Source organism: Typopeltis vanoorti, chromosome 9, assembly GCF_054136105.1.
Source record: "Typopeltis vanoorti isolate ZY-2024b chromosome 9, IOZ_Tvanoo_1.0, whole genome shotgun sequence".
In the NCBI taxonomy this organism is placed as follows: domain Eukaryota; kingdom Metazoa; phylum Arthropoda; class Arachnida; order Uropygi; family Thelyphonidae; genus Typopeltis; species Typopeltis vanoorti.
The window spans coordinates 91,773,257-91,787,978 of NC_143557.1; the positions used below are offsets into that span (position 1 = coordinate 91,773,257).

Consider the following 14,722-nt stretch of genomic DNA (forward strand, 5'->3'; position numbering starts at 1 on the left):
ACCACTATACCAGGTTTGCTTATTGTATTGTCTATTTCCAGATTTAACTTGCCATCTTCACTAAAAACTCTGCCTAACAGCTGAAATATTTTACTTATTCTATAGGTTCTCCATTGAGAATGCAGCAGAAGTTTTCTATGTTCTGGCCTATTTTCGTACTTTTGTTCTTTTTATTGCTGATTTTAATGCCAAATTGGTTACAGCTATTATTCAATTTAGTTAGAGAATCCTGGGGAGTTGCAACGTGTTTAGGAGTACATCATTTGCATAAAGAAAAGAGCTAAGTTCGATATCTCTAATTCTAATATCAAGTTTAATGCCACTTTCTTTCATAATGTGATTCATATAGATGATGAATAAGAGTGGAGATAATGTGCATCCTTGTCTTACACCTGATTTCACATCAAACCATCTTCCTATATTCCCTTCAATTCCAACTGCTGATTTACAACTTAAATATAGACTATGTATTGCCCTGAAAATGTTTCCTTTACCCCATATGTTTTTCAAACCAACTTAATTAGCCACAAATTCACCATTTTTATTTCTTGCTTATTATTATATATTATTTTTCACTTTTTCTATACCTGTCAATTCAGTCAAATCCTCAGTCTCGCCTCTCTTTCTTCCTCACTACTCTCTCATATTGTCTTCATTTACTTCCTTGATTCCCAGTTCCCTTCAGGCCTCTCCAAATGAGAGATTTAGTATGATTGCTTGTAATTTATATGAGTATTTTTTTAGTAATCAAATTAATTTTACTTTGCATTTTTTTATTTTAGATACAAAAGAAAATGAGAATATTTCTTTAGCTGTAAGGAGGAGTAGCAGCCCTTTTCCCTCTGAACATATTATTCCTCTCTCTGAACGTCAACAAATTGCTCTGCTCAGGCAGTTGACACAGTCAGATTTACATTCAAATGCAGGTAAGAATAGAAATGAAGAGATCCACATTAATATTACAAAGATTCCAGTTTACTCACAAGTTTAGTCATTCTAAGAAATACATCTTGAAACAGTATAGGAATTTTGCAATTAAATTTAGGCAAATAAACCAAAATTAATTTTGTTTTGAAAAATATTTACTTTTATGAGGATTATTTCAAAAGTTCTGTTAACTGTGGTTGTATGCTGTAGCATAAGCAAAAGTTGCACAGAACCCAGAGGCATGACTCTCATTTGGAGTCATGAAGGAAGTAGTTTTCTGCTATTGGGCCTTTCAAAGTCAAATTTAAATTTGTTAGTTGTTTTGTCTTTGCTGAATTTCTTTCTTGAACTGCCTTTGTACACCTGCTTGTTACACCATGACTTGAAGAATGGTGGTAAATTTTGGGCAGAGTAGGGGAAGGCATTTGTGTTTGGTAAGGATAATTTCTGCAACTTGCTCAGAGCAGGTATTTTGATCAGAAGTGTAGAAGCAGTAGTCTGACCACAGAAAGGAAGACTAGAATTCCAGAAATCATCCCACTTGGCACCCTTGCAGGGCCAATGGACAAAAGGTTGGAAATGATTAGAGGAGGGAGAAGAAACATGCAAAACATTATAATCTGAGTTACCAATATTCAATATAACTACAGGTGACCTCTGTGGTTACTTAACGGAGAAACTGGTTAAGAAAAGATCTAGGGTACCAGGAGAGTGGAAATGGTTATCAGCAGTGGTGAGCTATAAGGGGGCTTGTGCGAGCCCTTTGTTAAATTTTTCTCAAATTTGCGAGCCCCTTGTTCTTCTTGTTTAATAATCTTGTAGAACTAGAAAATACCACTGTGGAATGTATACATGAAGAGATCCACATTAACATTACAAAGATTCCAGTAATTGCTACTTTAAATTCATATGGATTTTCTGGTAACTATATAAAAATAATTTCATTGCATTTTGTTCTGATGGAGCTAGTGTAATGTTAGGAAACAAATCAGGTGTTGCAATCAAACTTCTACAAAAATTTCCCAACGTTGTGATTTGGCATTGTGCTCATTGTTTACACTTAGCATTAGACAATTCAATAAAAAAACATTAAAGAAATAAATCATTTTAAAATATTTATGGATAAATTATATAATTTTTATCATCAATCACCAAAAAATCAACGAGAATTAAATATGATTGCAAAAGACCTTGGTATCGAAATTTTGAAGATCAGCCGTGTGTTTGGACCCCGATGGGCAGCTTGCAGTTTATGAACGGCTCTTGCTTTGTGGAGAAATTACCCAGCTTTATGCAAGCATTTTGCATCGAACGATAAATATAAGGGCTTTTTATATTGACTTCTCAATTTGGAATTTTTAAAAGATCTAGCATTGATATCCTACAGGAATTATATCTGTCAGAAGCTCTACAAAGTCGCAATATAAGTATTATAAGGGCCAAGTTAGGCCTTTTTTTTCCCTTTTTTTTTTTTGCTCGACGATGCGAGCCCTTTGTTAAAATTTCCATAGCTCACCACTGGGTATCAAGTATTCAAGTTGGCAGATGTGTAATTTGCATTAGATCACTGCTTATAACAAATACCCCAGCTAAGTCAATAGAATTGAAAAACAAAACCAGTTGGAGTTGTGGAGACATTAAGGTCACCTAGGAAGATGACTTTAAAGAAGATAAAATAAGTGATGATGTACATTTTTTTTTTTTTTTTTTTTTTTTGGAGGTGGGGAGATGTACGGATTTAGTGATTTAATAACCCTCTGCCCTCCTCAAAAATCCACAACATATGCGGAATATTTTTGTTTCTGTGACCTAATCTGTGATTTCTCCTATTACATTCCACATGATTCCTACCATAAGAAGAGTGGTACAAGTACATTTGTCAGATCTGATATTTCATGCCAGAGATTATTAAATCTAGAAACGGTTGAGAATTGTGGAAGAAAGGCTTGGCGAAGAACAAGCTGGATTCAGGTCAAATAGAGGCTGTCAGGATCAGATCTTCACTTTACGACAAATAGTGGAGAAATCATGGGAATATAACAAAGATCTCTATTTAAGTTTTGTCGATCTGGAAAAGGCATATGACAAGGTGCCAAGAGAGAAACTATTCAATACACTACAGTTATATGGTGTCAATGTGGCATTATATCAAGCAATACTTAGTCTTTATTTGAGTTGTAAGTCAGCAGTTAGAATTGAAGGAAGTACAGGAAGATGGTTTAATGTTAAATCTGGTGTGAGACAAGGATATACATTATCCCCTCTGTTATTCGTTATCTATATGGATCACATTATGAAGGAAAGTTGTATTAAACATGATATCAGAATTGGAGATGTTAATGTCAGCTCTTTGCTTTATGCGGACGATGTTATACTTCTGAATAAATCTGCTACAAGTTTGCAAGATTCCCTGACTAAATTAAATAACTGTTGTAATAGATATGGTATGAAGGTCAGCATTAAAAAGACAAAGACAATGGTAGAATTGTTGAAAGTGTCAACTGATTTGTGAACGGAGAACCTGTGGAACAAGTAAAACATTTCAGCTACTTAGGCACGATTTTTAGTGAAGATGGTAAATTAAATATGGAAATAGACAACAGAATCAACAAAGCTGGTATGGTAGGAAGTCAATTGAATAAATTAATATGGAATAAGAGAGAAATTAGTTGGAACACTAAATTAGCTGTATACAAGACAGTGTTCAAACCAGTTTTAACTTATGGATCTGAGAGCTGGGTCAGAAGTAAAACACTTAACCAAAGACTAGAGATTGCAGATATGAGAGTCCTGAGAAAGATTAGAGGCGTGAACAGATGGCATCAATGGTAATATCATATTAAAAACGAGGATATTAGGAAAGAACTTGACATTGTCAGCATCCAGGAATGCATTAGCAGAGCGAATCTCAGGTGGTATGGTCACTTAAACAGAATGAGCGAGGAAAGATTAGCAAAACAAGTGTTCTCTGCCAAGTTAGCAGGAAAACAACCCAGAGGAAGACCAAGATATAGGTGGATTGATATGGTACAAAGTGCCTTAGACGATAGAAATATAAGATCTGGTAATGTTGGAGTCTTGACAAGTAACAGACTGATTTGGAGGAAAATTGTAGATAGGAAGTTAGTAATGATGTAAATTTTTCATGTAGTACTATCATATCCTGTACACCCCTTGAGGGTACATGGCAGGAATTTAATGATGATGAGAATCAAAAAATTCCTTGTCACACTTTGTTTCTTTCATTTGCCACTCTCCTAACCATACTGACCTCTGAATGTGGATTTTCTGTAATCTAATCAACCGATGAAGTCTTCTAAGTGGCTTTATATTTGTAATCCAAATCTCACTTTCCCTCTCAACTTCACAAATCAGGCTAAAAGAGTGCCAAAGTATTTGTTTATAATGAACTAACACAATCTGTCTGTCTAGTAACCAGAATACCAAATAATCCATCATTCTCTCTATTCTTGGACCTTTTCTTAAAACAGCTCTCCCTACAAATATATTATAGATGTTAGCTCTCGTCTTGGTAAATTTGACCATTACTTTGTCCACATTTCTTTACTGTAAGCCAACCTTCATTCCGGTAACAATGACATTTTCCTTTGGCACTTCACTGGTAATATCAAATGGAATGGCTTCCAGAATTTTTGTGATCTGATGACTGTTTCTTTCTGCTGATCTATACACATTTAATAATTTAATAATAATTTAATTTAATAATAACTGAAAAAATGGTTTCTGGAATGACGACCCCTCACGCCATACAAATCTTCAACTATTTTCCAAGTCTTGGTTCTCCAAGCCTTGTCTAAATAGTCCAAGATAAAAATTCAGCATGTCTTAATCTTATCATGTCTAAAATCTTAGCTCCATACGCAGTGTATGCTACAGCTTTTAACATCTGTTAAAAAAGAACAAAACATCAATGAATTTAAATCAAACTTTGCATGGGCCAAATGCAGAAAATTTGCTTCCTGCTCAAATGGCAGTTGAGCCTTTTTGTCACCATAGTATCATCACTAAAGACAAAGCTGACCTCTTGACATTAGCCTTCTCCTCCAAGTCTTGTATAGAAAACCAACAAAATTCACTCCAGTGATACATCAAATAGTTCACTGTAAGATCATCTTACAGTGAACTATTTGATGTATCAAATAGTTCAACAGAAAGATTTTCATTAACATCTTTATTATTCTGGATACCAAAATGCTTCTTGCGCTGGATTTCTACACAAAATGTGTGTTTTAGAATTCTTTCCTATATTGACTATTCAAGCTGTGATAATTATCTGATAGATACCCAACACATGAAAGATATCCAGTTCATCCTTAAAAACAGATGAGAATCATTGAACTCCTGTTCCCTTGCCTTCAGTCTCACTTCTCTCAAAACAGTGGAAATTATCATCAACAGCTAAATATGCCACTAGCTGGTGGCCTACCAGTTAGTGATCACTAATATGGATTCCACCATTCTCATTCAGCAACAGATCTAGTAGTTAACCTTATTCATCTACAGAACACAAGTTAGGAAATATTTGGAGAAATCTCCTGTGGTTATTTTTGATGTTTCCAGAGCATCCGACCTGGTCTTATATAGATGATGGTAGCTTCACCCCTTTCCTCTCTTCAAATTTCTATGTTAATCACCTGGGTACCTCAGGACTCTGCTTTCTCACTCATTCTTCTTCCTGTAGATTAACATTTCAACTATCCTATTCAAACCCCCCCCCCCCCACATTGCTCAGATTCAAGATTTTCTTGACTTAAACCAGTAGTCTCTTACCATTCTCCAGCTGAGTAAAAAAAATCTAAAACTTCAACAGTTTAATTGTTTTTCATTTATTTTAAGAAATGAACTCACGAACTCACTTCTTTCCCTGTTACCTTTGATGATATTCCTATATCTAGTCTAGACTAGATTTCTCTTGTAGAAATGACATCACATTCATAGCCTATTGAGCTTGTAAAAACATTTGGTGTCCTCTTTGATTCAAAACATTTTATTGCCTATACAACTGCTACCAGAATAAATTCATTGATTTTTTGTTCTTTTTTAACAGATGTTAAAAGCTGTAGCATACACTGAATATGGAGCTAAGATTTTAGACATGATAAGATTAAGGCATGCTGAATTTTTATCTTGGACTATTTAGATAAGGCTGTTGGAGAACCAAGACTTGAATAGTAGTTGAAGATTTGTATTCGATTACCTGATGCTACCCATAGGAATCTGCTTAATATGTAACTCCTTTCTTACAGATTCCCTACCATCACTTTCTCATAGATGCTCTACTGGCCTATGATAATACCTGGCCACCTCTCTTCCTCCTCTTTCTTTTAAACATGTAAAAACATGAACAACTTCTAGTCAACGTTAGTATATTCAACTTCGAGATTATAGAACTAACTTCTCATCCTCTTGACCTCTGTTATTTGACATTCTCTTCCCAGTACCATTTTTCCCCATGACTTCAACTTCCAGCTGTTACAAAAAAATACATTAATAGATTCCTCCTTTTAACCACCTGTTCACTCACAGAATTGTTGCATCAGAGGTTTAGTATTTTCTTTGTGGGACAGATACATACACAGAGTCAACTCATTATTATAGAGTACTTGTAGAGTATTAGAATATTATTATTATTATTCGTGACACCTCCAAGGAGTCTGAAGATTCATCGCTGGAGGACACCCACTATACAACTGTCTCTACCACTACACTGAACCTCTACTACCAATCAACGCTATCCACCGCCCACCACCATGAGTAGTATTTTTTTGTCTGTAAATTGCATGTGTTCTGAAGGGGCAATTTGTTTGTATGCGGGATGAAAAACCCGCGTTTCGGGTGAAAAAACTCTGCTACCTCCGTATGAGATCGGCTAACTCACCTTTGATTGAAAAAGTCCCCATAAAGATTCTTCCCTTCACGACGAGAATCGAACTTAGGCATATTCCAATTGAATGGCGCAATGTATCATCGTTCTTCCAATTGCGTTACGGAGGTGCTAAGTTTAGATGAATAGTTTATATAGTTGAGAGTTTGCAGTAGTGTTCTTTACACACACACAGTCAACATATTATTATAGAGTATTCATAAAATAGAAGAATAGATCTTTTAATCTATTACATATATTACATTAAAGTTACACATTACATATTTTTAGATCTTTTGTCTATTATAATTTGAATTGTTTTGCTTACTCATTGTCACATGTAAATTACAACATGCTGCTTTGTGCTCTGAAGATGCTGGTTTGAAATAATCTAGTGAAATATAAGCCAGTTAATCTTTTTTTATAAAATAGTTCATTTGGTTTTGTTAAACATCCATTAAAATAAGTTATGAATATGAGTAGAAGACCCACAAAACGTTATTACTAAACCTATAGTACATTTTTGCCATGGGTAGGCTAAATATTTTTTTTTCATTCTTTTGTTAATTTTATATATATTTTTTGTAATTTTTTATTTATTTTTACATGGTCTGGAAACACTGCTCTAGAGACCAAACATAGAACTTTTTCAGCCACTTCAGGTCTCTGATATGCAGGAGAGTGGTCTCACAATGGGTGATGGAATTCATCTTCCACCTAAGTTTGCAGTAGCATTCTTTATAACAGCATTGTATCTATAAGATTTTTGGTCAGTTTGTGATAGCGAGAATTGACAATGTATGAACCATGTCTGAGAAACTATTTTTGGAGACAACATCAGCAGCAAAACCAATCCCAACAAGAATGGCTGCATTCATTTATCCAAATTTGGGAGTGTTATTTTAAGGCTACCTTCAAGCATAGTAGTTATAATTATATTAAACCCATCCTGTATTGGTACCCCTCTGCAGAAACAGTTTGATACAATTCAAATTGTTTCCACAATTGATTATTGTGTTCTGTGATAAATATCTTTGCTCTCCAAAAATGCTAGAATTTGAAATACAGTGAATTTGTGAATAGATTATTATTATGTGTTAATTAATTACCTGGTTTATTTCATTCTTGTGTTGTTGTGAGTTAATACCATTGAAATAAGTAATGACAGCTAGTATCCTGGCCTTGTTACAGGGCTGACCATGCTACACTGAGATAATATCACATCCATGTTGAAAAGTAACAAAATTTAGCAAGTGAAAGTTGAAATTAGCATATCATATCATCTTAACAGAGTAGCCGTTCTTAAACTGTGTTGTGATATTGATACCATTTCTGCTTTTGGGAAAATAAAGCAGAAGTTACAACGAGTTTAAATAATTTATAATGCTGGAATAAACTCACTAAAATATTATTTTATTAGTATAATTTTTGTCTAAGTATCAAAGGCATCTTCAGTGCATGTAAAAAGCTAAATGAACAATAACTGACAATTCCAAAAGGAAAGGCGCCACCTAAGTAGCTAATGTAAGATGACTAAAAAAAAAGGTTATTAAATTTTCTTGCATTTTAAAAATATATATATGTGTGTGTGTGTGTATGTGTGCAATGACCCTTGAACAATGTGGGGGTCAGGGGCACTGACCGCCCATGTGTTCGAAAATCCACATATATTTTACTCCCCAAAACTTAACTACTAATAGCCTACTGTTGACCAGAAGTTTTACCGATATTGTGTGTGTGTGTGTGTGCACGCACTATATTCTTACAATAAAGTAAACTAGAGAAAAGAAAATCATAAGGAAGTGAAAATACATTTACAGTCCTGCACTGTATTTTATTTATCGATACCATAAGTTTATGTCGTCTGTTTACAAGATTAATCGTCTGTCTATTAGTACCTATATCAGTATTGTCTTATATGATACAAAACACAAAACAATGTTTTACGTATTACTAACATAAGACATCAAAATGAAGAGATAATGTGAAAAAGAAATTCGTATTTATTTACAAGTATAACGATTCATGCAGTGATAACGAAGCAGCAACAATATGATTGCTTTGCGGTAGCCTAGCTTATACACTACTGAATGAATCATAAAAAATTTATTTTATGCTAATTAATTTAACTAATTAATAACAGCTAATTGGCATACTTAAGGGTCAAAGCTGTATAACTGAGAGGAGACCTCCACATAGCCTTTAAAGGAATGCGGAGAACTGACCAGGGCTTCTGACCTAATGTCCAATCCTCACCTTCTCTTGGTGCACCCTGTTGGGTATCTACCTGGATACTGAACGAACGAGGATGAGCTGACAATTTGAGATTTAGCTGACCAAATTGTATTCTTATTGGTTAAACCAAAATAATAAATGATGGTACAACATGACAAAATTTCATACCAGCTGGGGCATCACCCGGTTAAACAAGGCCCCCGTTGCTTTCGTCAGGGAACCAGGGCAAACAGCGAAAAGTCAGCTACTGGAACAAATCTGAAAACACACCCCAACTCAACATCACCAGAGTTAAAGATCCATATTATCAACATTAGAAGCCTGAATGGCAAAGAAATGGAGCTAGTTGAGGATTAGATAAGTACCAGATCGACATAATAGGGGTGGCTGAAACAAAAAAGACAAAAACTGGTGAGATCTTTCTGAGCAATAAATACAAAATGTTATATTCAGGCAATGATAATCAAGGAAAAAAGGAGTAGCCATAGTATTCAACACTAAATATGAGGCTAATCTTCTTGAATGGCAGGCAGTCTCAAGTAGAGTGATGTGGGCAAATATCAGAATGGGGAACTGGACAATGAGACATTTGTGCCTATGGCCCGACAGAAGGCTCTACTAAGGTAGAAGTGGAGGAATTTCCGATAATATGTTAATCAATGCATTTTGTGGGATGAGTGTTTAGTATTATATGTTGGAAAATTAGCTTTTCTTTTATGAACATTCTAGATTTTAAAATGGTAACTATTTTGCTTGTACAACATTGGAAAATTTTACGTTTAAAGCATATGATTTCATGTGTTGGTGATGAATTCTTACATCACCTTACATGAATTGACTCTTCTTTGCACATTGCCAGTTGAGGTTGTTGTATCTGTGGTCAGACAGTATCTACATATATTTTATGTATTCATGACATAACTTTTGCTTAATTTTTTTAAATTGTTGCAAATCTACAAAAAAATTTCCAATATGTTTAATCGTAAAAACCTGTGTATAAGTGGATCCGTGCTGTTCAAACCCACATTCTTCAAGGTTTAACTGTATATATTAAAATATATAATATATATTATATATTTATATCCATTTAAAATATAGATTAAATGACTATAAGCTGAGAGATAAAATAGAAACACTATTTTAATTAAGCAAATTGCACAACTGGTTTCATCTTCTTATAAGACTTCAGGTGCATAACATGAGGGAACTACCAACAAACATTGTGAAAGAAAAAACTATACATTAAAGCATTAACGTTTGAAGCTGTACTGTATATATCTTCATTGTTGTGCATGTGTTCAGTGTCTCTTGAATGCCAAAGTTGGATAGCAGAGCAATGACAATCTGAGAGATTATAGCTGAGGTTAGTATTGAGATGTACTGAATTGAGGACAGTTTCTTTAGATTCTGCAATTCTTCTTTCCTGTTCATCATAGCATCAAAAGATATTTTCCAATTTGTCCCATAAGACTTGATGAATGATAGAGTTTTCGTCGTTAGCATCAGCATAATTCAGGACGTGGTTCTACACACACAGATAAAATAAAGTTAGGAAAGATTAGCTGATTTAAAAAATACTATCTCCCACAAAGGGGATAGACATAGACCATCAGACGTTTAAGTTAGGAGAGTGAAGTAAAGTTTCACGTTTCTTTATAAAGCCATTCCATGAGGAACCGACTTTTGTGAAGGTCTCTTGTCTTGTTACAATGCACTCTCTAGTATTCATAGCATGCTCTCCAAGTTCAGACTGTACAGGCTCAAGGTATTGAATATAAGACTTGTGTTCTTCTAGCCGAATAAAACCAGATCTTCCTGTTGGTCTGAAATAAGATAATCCACAAAAATATTTAGTAGTTTAAAAACTTTCCTTATGCATTCAATAATGCCTTGCACACAAGGGATAGGAATATGAGTTATTTCTTCTGTATTTTGTTGTGTCGTACTTTCTACTCATATATCTATCCTTTAGTCTTTGGGTCAAATCCCCGTTAAGCTCTTATTCGTGTATCACGTGGTACCTCGGGGGGGGGGGGGGGGACAAAGGAATTGCCTCAGGATTGAGCCAATAACAGAGTATCAGATTGTCTGAGATCAACCCCTCGTAAAACACTAAGAAATTTATATTTCGCTGTGCTACTTAACGCTTTTAGATTAAACAATATTATTAATCAAGAGGTGATCTCAAGACAGTAAGTGATACCTTGTAATTTTGCAGACGTGGCCAAAATCTATTCTTATTCTAGTCTCCTGCCTAGGTTCGTAGTACTCTTTTATAAGCGGTGCATCGGATTCCAGAAATCACAGATAGTCTTAGTTGGGTACAAAAGCAAGGTTTATTAGATATCATAAATGTGTACATACAATACAATAAGCTTAATTCCCACTTTGAGGGAGTTCCTGACAGTCAGGATAGAATTAGAACATTACAATAATATAAGTATACTCAAACTGATTAAACTGAAAATCTCTGAAGTAAGATTTCTTATTTTTACCCTTAAATACCTTAATCGTGCATGATTATCACAATAACTCTATTTATTTGGTAGTTCAATCAAACCACATAAGATAGCATTTATATCTTTTACAATCCCTTCATTGATAGCAATTCCTTACTTTAAACATATTCTTAACCTCCTAGAACAAATTATGTAACTCTATCACAATAGGAGACGGTATTCTCACAAGTTTAGCAATGTTTTCTCAAAATTTTAGGTCCCTATCCACCATCACTCACTAGACCTCTTATTTCCTCGTAACACAACTAGTTCATACCTATCAGATCTAACTCCATCTGTTCCAATTTAACTATTAACTTATCATGTGGCAATCTATCAAAAGTCTTTGCAAAATCTAAGTATAACACTGTGTATGCATCTCCTTTGTCTAATTCACCCTATTGTAATAAGTAAGCATGTTACTAAAACAAGATCTTCCTTTAGCAAACCCATGCAGTCCATCGGACATAATACCAGTGTAGTCAGCTGAATTCTGGATTTTTGTACTTACTAACCTCCCCAACACTTTAATCATAACACCTGACACACTGGCCTATTAATTTGAAGCTGAAGTCTTATCACCTCCTTTATGAAGCAGTACAATCTTGCTTTCCTTCCTTCCTTTTGAATTTGGCACAACATAAGAATTCCCCATATTCTTCCTGCTCACTCAGTCAGTCCTGCCTCATTCCTTTCCACTGCATGATGTCATATTCACAAGGATGAAATACCTTTATAAATTGCTCATTTAATATCTCAACTATATTCTCTGTTATGGTTATCCTTTTGCAATTGTCACCAACCAGTATCATCCTTTCTTGTCTACTCACACATTCATTTCCTCTTCCAGTATCAATTGTTACACTGTGTCCCCTTATCGACCCTAATTTTACAAGTTGCCCTGCGTGTCTTGCATTCCTGTTCGCTCATTCTTCTCACACATGTTACTCACTTCTCCATTCATAAGCACTTTTTCAGTCCTTCATGCCTTACTCTTCTGTTCTTCCATGCCAGTTATTTGATCAGATCCATTCCCTGCAGTCATTGGTCCCCTTCCAGTGGCAGCCTCTCCAGATGACACACTAAAACCATTCAAATGCAGTCCATCACTCTTATCGAGTTCCATTTGTCCATCCCTCATATTCACAAACTGCATGCTTTGCTCTCTCTGCCTCAACCCATCACTGTCATATCTGGGCAACATACTGAACTACCAGGAGTGCTTAAGGTCAAAGTTATATAACTGAGAGCAGACCTCCACATAGCCTTCAAAGGAATGCAGAGAACCGACCCGAGCTTCTGACCTAATGTCCAATCTTCACCTTCTCGTGGTGCACCCTGTCAGGTATCTACCTGGATACTGAACAGACGAGGAAGGGGTGGCAATTTGGGATTTAGTCAACCAAACTGTATTCTTATTGGCTTAAACCAAAATATAGAATGATGGCGGCTGGGGCGTTGTCCGGTTAAACAAGGCCCCCATTGTTTTCGCCAGGGAACCAGGGCAAACAGCGAAAAGTCAGCCACTGGAACAAATCCTAAAACTAACCCAACTCAACATCACCAGAGTTCAAGATCAGTACTATCAACATAAGAAGCCTGAATGGCAAAGAAATGGAGTTAGTGGAGGAATTGGATAAGTACCAGATCGACATAATAGGAGTGAATGAAACAAAAAAAGACAAAAAGCTGGTGAGATCTTTCTGAGCAATAAATACAAAATTTAAGCAATGACAATCAACAAAAAGAAGGATTAGCCTTAGTATTCAACACTAAATACAAGGCTAATCTTCTTGAATGGCAAGCAGCCTCAAGTAGAGTGATGTGGACAAATATGAGAATGGAGAACTGGACAAGGAGACTTATTTGTGCCTGTGGTCCCACAGAAGGTTCTACTAAGGTAGAAGTGGAGGAATTTTTTGAGGCTTTAGAGAAAACAACTGACACAATGAAAAGGGAAAAGTTGGTCCTTGTTGGGGATCTAAATAGCAGTGTGGGAAATGATGGGTTTTAGGGCTTCCCTCGACGAGTCTTAGGACTCCTTGGAGTCCTAAGATTCATCGAGGGAAGCCCTAAAAGATTTGAAATTGGAAGTGATCGCTATTTAGTCTTGAGCAGGATAAAATTGAATTTCATATTGAAAAGAATGACAAGTAAGAAACTTTTAAAGTGAATAAAAGTATAGCAGCTCTCCGATGTGAACTGTATACTAAAATACACAAATATTATTAAAGAAAAAATGAAAGAGTTTGAGAGCTGGTACCAAACTTTGGAGATACAGTGGCAAGCCCTGAAGAAAACACTAATTGATTCAGCCAGAGAGGCATGTGGTGAAGTTGTCTGCAAGGATAGAAAAATCAGAACTCCATAGTGGCACAAGAAATTAAAGAGGCAGTGAAGAAAAAGAAGAAAGCATATCAAAAGTTCCTGTCAAATAAATCAGCTTGTGCTCTTAGAGAATACAGAGACAAATGTAAGAAAGCTAAACACTGTGTAAAACTGGCTAAACAAAAGTCATAGGAGGATTTTGGCAAGAACATAGAAAATAAATATCAAGAAGTGGTAAGATATTCTGGAGGTTGTTGAAGAAGCTCAGAAATGGACGAAAGAGTGCTGTAAAAAGGATTAGAGATGATAAAGGTGACATGAAAACAGGAGAAGAAAGATATCCTTGAAGAATGGAGTAATTACTTTGATAAACTGCTAAATGAAACAAGCAGTGATGACAGCACAGTGGTAAAAAAACACTGACCAGGCATGCAGTCAGGAATACATATCCAGACTTCAAGTAGAAAAAGCCATCGAAAGCCTGAAATGTGAAAAGGCAGGCAGGAGAAGATAATATTCGACCAGAAATGCTCAAGTATTGAGGTATAAAAATTGTAGAGTGGCTGCACTGCATAGTTCAGAAGGCTTGGACAGAGGGACGAATTCCAGATGATTGGAGTAGAGCTCTCATAGTACCCATATATAAAGGGAAATAAAACTAAATGTGAGAATTACAGAGGTAATGTGAGAAATCTTACCAGGCACACTCATTACTGAGTGTGCCTGGTAAAATTTATGCAAGTATACTTGAGAAATGGTTGAGAAGGATTGTAGAAGAGAAGCTTGATGAAGAACAAGCTGAATTCAGGCCAAATAGAGGCTGTAAGGATCAGATTTTCACTTTACGACG

General features: G+C 35.5%; 1 protein-coding gene across 3 annotated transcripts in view; it reads left to right on the forward strand.

Annotated features, from left to right (window-relative positions):
- Positions 1-14,722, forward strand: part of LOC150103247 (uncharacterized) — a 444,168-nt gene that overhangs the window by 92,712 nt on the left and 336,734 nt on the right. For all 3 annotated transcript variants that reach the window (XM_090397399.1, XM_090397397.1, XM_090397398.1), the window contains exon 4: positions 783-926. In XM_090397399.1, the coding sequence (XP_090253525.1) occupies positions 783-926 (144 nt within the window). The remainder of the gene's footprint in view (positions 1-782; positions 927-14,722) is intronic.